Below are 11325 nucleotides of genomic sequence, written 5' to 3'. Positions count from 1 at the left end.
ACAGGATTACATTAATTGCAATAGGGTTCATTATAATACATAAATACAAGTCAATAAAGAAAATACAGCAATGGTACAGGATTACATTAATTGTAATAGGGTTCATTAGAATAAATAATAGACTTACATCTTTTCCCAACGCCAATTCTGTTTCAAGTTCAGTTCCAAAGAACATTCACAGGTGGTACCGTTAATCTCCTGCGAGTGAATAGTTATCGAGCCAAATGTGTGATTGGTCCTTCACGCACGGAGAGACACTCCTAAATCACCTCATCAGTCAACACAGCAAGCTGAGCGCAGAGATGCTCACACCAGAGCGGACAGCCATGCACTGCCAAGGTCCGGGGCCGTGACGTCACTCTGTCTAGCGCGAGATGCCACTCTGAGCCGACCAATCATGGAGCTAGACCATCGCTATGCCCATATAAGGTTATGTTTTCGGCGCTTAGAGTTTGTCCTGGAGAACGTAATAAGGGAAACTAAATTAATCCTCATGGTTAACAAAGAACACAAAAGATTTCTTGGAAATACGTTATGGCATATCTTACACCGCCCCTATTTGGTCATGGGCTAAATATTTCCGTAGATACGGCATCACTTGAGTTACTTCATTCAAATGACCTTGCTATATTTTCAACTCAAATAATAAAATTCAAAATTTACAAAAGGCAGCGAGCAGCGCTCGGTGTACGCTAATTAAACCTCATATACATCACTTTATATCATCGCCTTTCTCATTTTCCAAGAGAAGGCACAGTTTCTGCATGGGCCTACTGAACTCGCCGTTCTCAGTCTTGATCAAAGCTTGACGTACGCGACCGTCAGCACTCCGAGTGACCTCCATGACTTTCCCTAGAGGCCAGCTGCCTCGGGGAGGCCGCTCGTCCAGCGTTAGAACGACGTCACCGACGTTGATGTCACGCTTTGGGACTGACCACTTCTGGCACTCCTGAAGCAGAGGGAGATACTCCTGTATCCACCTGCGCCAGAATTCGTCAGCGAGGAACTGTGCCTGTCTCCATCGCCTCTTCACATACATGTCCTTCTTGTATGTGTAGGTGAGGGGATCGTGTGACCCTTTCAAAGTTAGGATTATGTTAGGCGTGAGAGGGGCAGGGCAGTTCGGGTCGCCTTTGATCTTCGTCAGAGGTCGGCTATTAACAACAGCCTCCAATTCGCAGAACAGAGTGCGAAGCGTTTTATCAGTCGTGACTTGTTGGAGACAGGCCGCTGTAAGGGCTCTTCGGACGGACCTGATCAGACGCTCCCACACTCCGCCAAAGTGTGAGGCACGTGGTGGATGAAAGTTCCACTCTATGCCTCGGATCGAGAGTGTGTCTCTGATTTCTCCTTCGTTGAAGCGCTGGAGAGCTTCTCTTAGCTCTCGTTCCATGGCCACAATGTTGGTCCCGTTGTTGGACCACATTCTCTTGATAGGCCCCCTACAAGCGATGAAATGCCTGATGGCATTGACGAAGGAGTGTTGTTCCATTGTATTGATCACTTCCAGGTAGACTGCTCGCGAGGTGAGGCACGTAAAAATAGCACCCCAACGCTTCACTGTGGACCTTCCATGCTTCACTAAGAAAGGTCCGAAGCAGTCCGACCCAGTATTAGTAAAGGGGGGTTCATCTGGACAAAGCTGGTCGGATGGCAGTTCAGCCATCACCTGAACTACAGGACGACGACTTAGTCTGCGACAGACCAAGCATTCTCGAATGACAGTCTTGACTATCGCATTTCCCCGGACGATCCAGTAGTTTGTCCTCAACTGGGTCATCAGGTGGCTCTGGCCACAATGACCGCAGGACTCGTGCGTGGCTCTCACCATAAGCTTGACCGCCAGAGAACTGCTGGGTAGGATGATTGGATGCTTGGCCGTATCTGCCAGTGTTGATTTCTGCAATAGACCACCAACGTGGAGCAATCCATCCTCGAGAAATGGTCTTAGCTTGATTAATTAACTAGACCTCTTCAGCGATATTTCCTTCTTCGAGAGGGTGCTTAACTCTTCTTCATACTCTTGCCTTTGGGTCAGTCTCCAGATCAAATTCTCCGCGGTACGCAGCTCCGCACTCGAGAGTGAGTCGCCGCTGTATGGGCGAGCTTTCTGCATGTGGCGGATAAATCTTGTCATCCACGCGACAGTCCTGAGAAACTTCAACCAGGAGGAGAATATTGCCGCTATTGATTCAATGAACTTTGGTTCTTTCTTCCTTATATCGAAGACGGGAGAAGTCTTCACTTCGGCGTCTGGATCAAGCTCTCCTCTGACAACGTCTTCGGGCATGGTTGGCTAGTGCGTTTCATCCATCTTGAGGAAATCTGGTCCTGAAAACCACAAAGATGATTGGAGGAAGTCAGTGACGGAGAGGCCACGTGATGCGAGGTGTGCTGGGTTCGCAGTAGTATTGATGTATCTCCACGCCATAATGTTGGATGTATCCCTAATGAGATTGACACTATTGTCCACGAAGATCTAATACCTCGCAGTCGGATTTCTGAGATATTTCATCACTAATGTGCTATCAGTCCAGAAGACTGACGGGGCCAGTTTCAGATCGAGCTCAGTCTTCAGCTTTGAGTCCTTCTGTGCAGCGAAAGCAGCCGCCGTCAGCTCAAGACGAGGGATGCTGGTCCTTTTCAGAGGGGCGACTCTCGCCCGTCCTATGACGAGAGTGTAATGAATCTTTCCGTTGACACCAACTACATGAAAGTAAGAGACTACACCATAGCCTGTCTGACTTGCATCTGCAAAGTGGTGCAGCTGAAGGGTGTCAACATCTCCGAAGTCTGGTGGTTTGAAGGACCTTCGTAGTTGGAACTCTTCCAGTTGTGGCAACTGCGCGAGCCAGGTCTTCCATCGAACAAGTTCATCAGCACACATCTCCTCATCCCACGAGAGCTTCCTTCGGCACATTTCTTGCAACAGGATCTTCGCGATGAAAGTGACGGGGGATAAGTAGCCCAAGGGGTCGTAGATCGATGCAACAACAGAGAGCACACCATGTCGGTTGAAAGGTTTGTCTTTAAGGACGATTCTGAACGTGAACACGTCTATGCTCATATTCCAATGGATCCCCAGGGCTCGTTCAGTTGGCAGCTCATCCTTATTCAAGTCTAGGACAGCCACAGAGTCGTCTCGTTCTTCTCCGGGGATTGCAGCTAGAATTCGCTTGCTGCTGGAGGTCCATTGGTTAAGACGGAAACCTCCATCCCCGCACAGGTTGATCAGATCTCTGGTCAGTTTAAATCATTCTTCCTCATCATCCATCGCCTTAAGGAGGTTGTCGACGTAGAAGTTGCGACGTATAGAGTTAGAAGCTTTTTCGTTATACTTGCTTCCGAAGTCCAGGGCTGTTTTGCGTAAGCAGAAGTTAATGACGCTCGGCGATGATCTTGCGCCAAAAACGTGGGACGTCATTCTGAAGACTTGCAGTTCTCTGCTGGAGACACCTTCTGGCCATCAAAGGTACCTCAGGCACTCTCTGTTCTCTTCAGGTACCTTCACCTGATGGAACATCTCCTGCACGTCTGCTGTGATGGCATGTTGACCCTCTCTAAAACGCAGGAGAACACTCGTCAGGCTATTGGTGAGGTCGGGGCCTTGCATCAGATGTTCGTTGAGAGATGTTCCCCGGTGCCTTGCTTTCAGATCAAAGATCACTAGGTCTTTCTGTTTGACAGGATGCCTGACAGAGTGGTGCGGCATGAGCCATACGCGCCCGTCCTTCCTGTCTAGCTGACTTACAGGAACCCTTTCTGCGTAGCCCTTATCAGTATATTTCTCCATCTGAGCTACGTAGGATGTGTTGTAAGCTTCGTCATTTTCTAGTCTTCTTTTCAAGCTTCGGGCTCGTCGAATTGCCCTTGAATGGCAGCTTGGCCACGTACTTTCCATGTCGATGCTGTGTCGTGTTATTCAAGGTGGCCAGGAATCTCTTATCCTCTAGGGAATCTTCCAATCTAGAGAGGGATTCCTTTTCAAAGAAATCTCTATTAAAATGACTCTGCAGTAGCTCTGGCAAGTCTTGAGGGTCAAATTTTCGATGAACATGATGCACGGGTGAGACCTCCGATGCACACCGGTCTCCAGTAGGACCGAAAGCCACCCAACCAAGCTTGGTTAGGTAGGCGGATGGCTCATTGGCAGTGCCGTGGCGTTGCTCCAGAATGATTCGATTCAGGGTCGTTTCTAACCCGATAATAAGCTGGACCTGTTCGTGGTAAGTTGGCATACTTTGCAGATCTACGTCTGCCATGTGTGGCCATCTCTTCAGCCGGTCCGAAGGCATTATGTAGTCCGTCGACACATTAATTTTGCCAGTAACAAAGACTTCTTTTACTCGTTCTTCCTCCTCACCTCCGTTGATGTTACCAAGGGTGAGTTGGACCACTTCCTTGCAGGCGAACGTACCGGCCTCTGTCACCATGGTCTGGTTGCAAGGCCTTCCCGTTACACCTAGCCGATCTATTAGGCTCCTTGCGGCTAACGTGGGTGCGGCTCCTCCATCTATTAAGCCGACCGTAGTGCACGTTCCGTTCACCATGACTGGGATAAGCTTCAACATTGTACAATTATCCGGTCGTCGGTCAGTGGACATGGCGTGTACGTGCCCCATTGTCGTAGGAGTCCCAGCCTCTGGAGCGGTTTCGGTGTTAGTTCTATCAGGTGGTGTATTGCTAGTCGTCCCGGCCTTCGCTTTAGGTTTGTCAGATGTCTTGGACACAGTTGCTCTCTTGGAGTTTGCACTGTCCCTTGGAGGGGTTTACTTCACATAGTGCAAGAGCGTGTGATGCGTCCCCAAGCCGCACTTGCCACACGTAGATTCTTCTTCACAGGCTTCGTGATTGTGCGCGACATTTGGGCATCTGAAGCAGAGTTTGGCATCCACCACAGCATTCCAGCAGTCATCCAAATTAAGGCTTTGGAATCGGTGGCACGACTGAATTCCGTGCTTATTTTTCTTGCAGTATACACAATATATCCCATTGTCGGAAGGAGAGCTGTGGTGAACAGGCAAGGCTTTAGCTTTAATCGGCTTGCTCGTGTCCTCTGGTTTGCCCTTGGATGGACGACGGTTGCACTCGTAGTACTTCAGTTCTTTAGCAACCAGTGCATGTCTCTCCACAAAGGTGATCAGGGCTGGAAGCTTGTGTTCGTGTTCCAGGTACTTGGAGACCCATCTTACCCGAAGAGGGTGAGGGAGCTTTTCCACTATCTTACTTATTGTTTCTTGCAGCTCAATTCTAGTGTAATTTGCACACAGTGCTGCCTTCACCTTCTTTAGGTAAGAAGCATAGTTCATTAAACCTTCGCTATCACCTGCTGGGATTTCCTTCCTTTCGAGAAGCTGACGAATAACCTTCCTTTCGAGAAGCTGACGAATAAAAGCTTCGGTAACATCGACTTCTCTGCCGTAAAATTCACTCAGCTGCTTCCAAGCTTCATCGTACCCAATTGTCGGTGACAGGTGCAAGCAGTGCTCAACCAGGTTTCTCGGAGGCCCATCTAGGATATGATACAAGTGGTTCAGCCTGCGCTCTGGGTCCGAGGTATTGTTCTCAATGTGCCATTTGAAGGACATCTTGACCCAATTAAATTTGGTGAAGTCGCCTCCAAAGTGCTCAAGTTTAGTAGGTGGTAACAGCGTTGACCGCGCCAACTCATTGCTGCTAGCAAGAGTGCATTCGAGTGCCTTAAGCACTTGAGAGTTGTTGGTCAAGGGGTCAGTGACAGAGGGTTCAAACGTGGCATGTCGTGGTGTGAAAGGAGTTGAGGTGGGATCCAATGGCCGTGAGTGGACTTCCATGGGTGTAGAATGGCATTCTGGTCCTCTTGTATGTTCTACAGAGTCCAATGTCCGCATAGCACTTGGGTCATTCTCGTGGTGGTGGGCGACACTTAGCTTCCATTGATTGATCCTCGATCCATGTTCAGTCTCCACGACCTTTACACTGGGAACTCTCACGCTTCCGGTATGTGAAGACACTTCCGAACCACATTGCGACTCTCCTGCCTCCGATCTAATTTCGTATTCAAGTTGCTGTCTCTGAACCTCGAGCTCGGCCTTCAGCAATGCAGGGTCCGCTAGTCCTCTAGCGGCCCGATCCTCGTCATCTCTCTGAGCAGCGAGTTCATCAGCTTCAGCTTTCTTCTTGGCTGCACGTTCTTCCTCTTCTAAGCGTGCCTCCAGTTGAACCTTGGCTAAGTTAGCTTGCGCTTTTAACAGCTTTCGGCGGACCTCGACTGTGTTGCTCTTGGATGACGTTCTTGATTTTAATGATCTCTCCGACATGATGACGATGTTCCCAGCTCGGCGTCAACGTCTGAGAAAGATTCACTTCTTGATAGTCAGGTTACAATCAGTCATCTAAGAATTGGCGTTGGGAAAAGATCTAAAACTCTAGAACACCAGAGAGGGGTTCACTCTCTCGGCTAAAGTTCTAAGTTATTGGCGTGTAGGTCTTGAAACTCACGTCTTTTATAATTAGATATATTGAAGAGTACAACTTGTATATCGGACGAGGTTTTATCTGCAAACAAAAAAAAACAGCTTGTCAATAGAAAAATAAAATACAGCAATGGTACAGGATTACATTAATTGTAATAGGGTTCATTAGAATAAATAATAGACTTACATCTTTTCCCAACGCCAATTCTGTTTCAAGTTCAGTTCCAAAGAACATTCACAGGTGGTACCGTTAATCTCCTGCGAGTGATTAGTGATTAGTTATCGCACGGAGAGACACTCCTAAATCACCTCATCAGTCAACACAGCAAGCTGAGCGCAGAGATTCTCACACCAGAGCGGACAGCCATGCACTGCCAAGGTCCGGGGCCGTGATGTCACTCTGTCTAGCGCGAGATGCCCCTCTGAGCCGACCAATCATGGAGCTAGACCATCGCTATGCCCAAATAAGGTTATGTTTTCGGCGCTTAGAGTTGGTCCTGGAGAACGTAATAAGGGAAACCAAATTAATCCTCATGGTTAACAAAGAACACAAAAGATTTCTTGGAAATACGTTATGGCGTATCTTACAAAGAAGTTGTTTGTAAGGAAAATAATCCTAAGTGATTATACCCTTAATGAGGAGTGACTAGGTCTTAACCCTGGATAGGTACGCTCCTCGGACACCCCTTTAAGGGTATACTCGGACGCGAACGACCCCGACGCCAAAAAAAATTCTTGAAAAATCAGTTTTCGCAGTAACCTCCTTTTTTCTTTTGCCAAAAAAAACTTCAATGAATGCTTAAAACAACTGTAAAGATAAATACTACTCATCTGCAGAAAAACTATTTATTATAAATATTTTAAAAAATTAAGTAGAAAAAAAAAGACCTGACATAAAAATTCATAAAAAAAAAGTTTATACATATATACACAAATCCTTTTAGGAATTGATTCTTGAATGTTTAGGACACATCTTGATGTATTTTGGATGAAGTCAGACCCATGGAGGTGAAGATCTGAAATGAGAAAAAAAGGGTAACTTTTTTTGGCCAAAACAATTTGTCCAAATTTCATGAATTTTTTGGGTACCCAAATGAAATAGGAAGTGGCTAATTTTTTCAGGGAATAAACATATGTTATCCTAAAATAGAAATATGTAAAAAAATCTTCATTATTTTGTAAATTACATTTATATCAGGGGTCATATCTAGAGGTAATTTTTTGAGTACTTAGAAATTTCGTAAAAAAATACATATATTTAATATATAATATGATATTTATGCAGGTAAAAATATACCAAAATATCACAAATTCTATAGGGAACAAGAATATATATAGATAGGGCAGCTTACGCTTCGGATATGTCCACAAAACGGCCGCCAACCACACTGACTCAGACTCCCTAATCTGCCACTTGAAATGTAGGAAGGGTATGTCAATTTCAAGGTGTTATTTAATAATCTAATTATTATTTGATATGCATAAAAATTGTATGGTGGGTTGCTGGATAATTGTCGATTATTTTACGGTTATAAAATTAAAATTCTGACCCAAAAAAATTTTTTTGAAGGGAAATAAAATCGAAAAAAAAATGTAAAACAATATAATATTTTAGCTAAAAAAATTTGATGATGTTCAATCAAAAAAGAAGTAAACAAAATTTTCCGACAAATAAACATCTAGAGGAATCATTACTCTGTGATAGTTCCTTAGTACGTAGTAATTTTGAAAGAATTGGGAAAAAACGAAAAAATGGCAATCACCGGAAAATCGAACACATACCTATATATACGCCATATCTGGCTAAAAAAAAGATAGGCATGGGTAGCCTGATCATCTAGAAACACTTTCCAACACTATAAAAATATAAGTTTTGCGACACTACTTGCCAATTCCTTACGGTAACATGACTAAGCAAAAAAATGCAAAACAAATAAAAAGGGGCACTCGCGGAAAAATGGCTAACATTCTAATATACGCCATTTCAGAAAAAAAATTCAGCCACGTGATAGGCAAACCATCAAGGCACATTTTCCGACAAATAAACATCTAAATGAATCATTACTCTGTGATAGTTCCTTAGTAAGTAGTAATTTTGAAAGAAATGGGAAAAAACGAAAAAATGGCAATCACAGGAAAATCGAACACATACCTATATATACGCCATATCTGGCTAAAAAAAAAAGATAGGCATGGGTAGCCAGATCATCTAGAAACACTTTCCAACACTATAAAATTATAAGTTTTGCGACACTACTTGCCAATTCCTTACGGTAACATGACTAAGCAAAAAAATACAAAACAAATAAAAAGGGGCACTCGTGGAAAAATGGCCATTCTAATATACGGCATTTCAGAAAAAAAAAATTTCAGCCACGTGCTAGGCAAACCATCAAGGCACATTTTCCGACAAATAAACATATAAATGAATCATTACTCTGTGATAGTTCCTTAGTACGTAGTAATTTTGAAAGAAATGGGAAAAAACGAAAAAATGGCAATCACAGGAAAATCGAACACATACTTATATATACGCCATATCTGGCTAAATAAAAAATAGGCATGGGTAGCCAGATCATCTAGAAACACTTTCCAACACTATAAAAATATAAGTTTTGCGACACTACTTGCCAATTCCTTACGGTAACATGACTAAGCAAAAAAATGCAAAACAAATAAAAAGGGGCACTCGCGGAAAAACGCCCAACATTCTAATATACAGCCTCTCAGATAAAAAAAAGACATGCACGTGTTAGCCCAACCATCAAGGCACACTTTCTAACACATAAACATGAAAAAAAAATCAATAATATACGGCAATTCCTTACTACGTAGTAAATTTTTACAAATATTGAAAAAAAAACAGAAATTGGCAACCGCAGTTAAATACCCAATATACCAATAACTACGTCGTATCTGACAAAAACAAAATCATGCATGGGTAGCCAGATCATCTAGACACACTTTCCAACACTAAAAAAGCAAAAGTTTTACGACACTATTTGGCAATATCTTACGGAAAAATGACTTGGCAAAAAAATGCAAAAAAATGAAAAAGGGGCACTCGCGGTAAAATGCCCGACATTCTAATATACGGCATCTCAGATAAAAAAAAAGACATGCACATGTTAGCCCAACCATCAAGGCACACTTTCTAACACATAAACATGAAAAAAAAATGAATAATATACGGCAATTCCTTACTACGTAGTATTTTTCCAACTATTGAAAAAAAACAGAAATTGGTAACCGCAGTTAAATACCCAATATACCAATAACTACGTCGTATCTGACAAAAACAAAGTCACGCATGGGTAGCCAGATCATCTAGACACACTTTCCAACACTAAACAAGCAAAAGTTTTACGACACTATTTGGCAATATCTTACGGAAAAATGACTTGGCAAAAAAAGGAAAAAAAATTAAAAAGGGGCACTCGCGGTAAAATAGTCCTCGTGGTGATGAACGACATTTTAACTAAAAAAAAAATCATGCACATGGTAGCCAAACAATCCACCAAGACTTTCCACAGCTGATAACCTATACAAGTTGCACCATTCTACGACAATTTCATAATACGTAATAACTTTGATAATTATGCAAACTACCTTAGAAGGGTAAACTCTGTCGCGCTCGACCCCGACGCGTCTCAGAAATCGGGGAAGGAGTACAGCTACAGCAATGCACATCTGGACACTACTAGAGCGTGTAGGGGAGACACCTCCTGCAGGTCGATCACCCACAAATTCAGTCCAAGGGGGTGAGTCACGTGAAAAAAACCTGTTTTTTTTTGACGCTCGGGGTCGCAAACGACCCATCGTACCTTTCCAGGGTTAATAAATATCATAATTAAGAGATAATTCAAATATCTAAAACTTTCTATCACACGAATGCAAACAAAACCTTCAGATATAAAAATAAATAATGGAAGTTATAACCATCTTAAACATAACAATGCTCCATACCTATACATTTCAAAATACAAATTCATTGTTTGTTCAAAACAACTGGAAGCACAGTGACACAGACATACCAGACGCAATATCTTTCATTAACAAAAATTATCAGAAACAGACACACACACACACACACACACACACACACACACACACACACATATATATATATATATATATATATATATATATATATATATATATATATATATATATATATACACACACAAAACACAGGATGGGACCTGATATAAGATACAAATTTGTTAAATCTATGGATAAACCCTATAAGTACTTTCTACAGAGATAATCGTTCTTGTTAAACCTCTGTACAAAATGATCTCAAAAAGGCCGATAGACCGCAATATAATGTATGTACATGTGAATGATCGGCCCAGTTGATCGTCAGATTAAGGCAGGACCCACTTAAATGGGTCCTGGATTAAGGTATATGCAAAAAAGGGAAACAACTCAGTTTGAGTAGGGTCATTCTATCTCGACCACAGACACAACTACTCCTTTGTTATGCCTCTCTACACCTCTGCGTATGTACACTTGATCCTACACCATCTCAACCACGTGTGGCTAACATAACATTTTGATTTGATGAAAACCAATTCGTTTATTAGGTCTAGTAATCGTCAAGGGAATTACCATTCAGTTAGATTATTATTATCATTATTATCATTACTTGCTAAGCTTCAACCCTAGTTGAAAAAGCAGGATGCTATAAGCCCAGGGGCTCCAATAGGGAAGATAGCTCAGTGAGGAAAGAAAAAAGGATAGATAAATATTTTAAGAAGAGCAACATTAAAATAAATATCACTTTATAAACTATAAAAACTTTAACAAAACAAGAGGAAGAAAAATAAGATATAGGATAGAACAGTGTGCCCGAGTGTACCCTCAAGCA

At 42.8% G+C, this 11325-nt stretch overlaps 2 protein-coding genes across 2 annotated transcripts; both read right to left on the bottom strand.

Moving 5' to 3' along the window:
• Positions 1–712: 712 nt before the first annotated feature.
• Positions 713–1831, bottom strand: LOC137636692 (uncharacterized). The gene has a single exon (XM_068369073.1). The coding sequence runs from the start codon at positions 1829–1831 to the stop codon at positions 713–715; it is 1119 nt and encodes a 372-aa protein (XP_068225174.1).
• Positions 1832–2479: 648 nt separating this feature from the next.
• On the bottom strand, positions 2480–3067 carry LOC137636691 (uncharacterized). Its single transcript, XM_068369072.1, has one exon. The coding sequence runs from the start codon at positions 3065–3067 to the stop codon at positions 2480–2482; it is 588 nt and encodes a 195-aa protein (XP_068225173.1).
• Between the last annotated feature and the right edge of the window lie 8258 nt (positions 3068–11325).

This window comes from Palaemon carinicauda, unplaced genomic scaffold, assembly GCF_036898095.1.
Source record: "Palaemon carinicauda isolate YSFRI2023 unplaced genomic scaffold, ASM3689809v2 scaffold358, whole genome shotgun sequence".
NCBI lineage: Eukaryota > Metazoa > Arthropoda > Malacostraca > Decapoda > Palaemonidae > Palaemon > Palaemon carinicauda.
The sequence above is the reverse complement of the archived record's forward strand: the minus strand, read 5'-3'. Positions and strand labels throughout refer to the sequence as shown.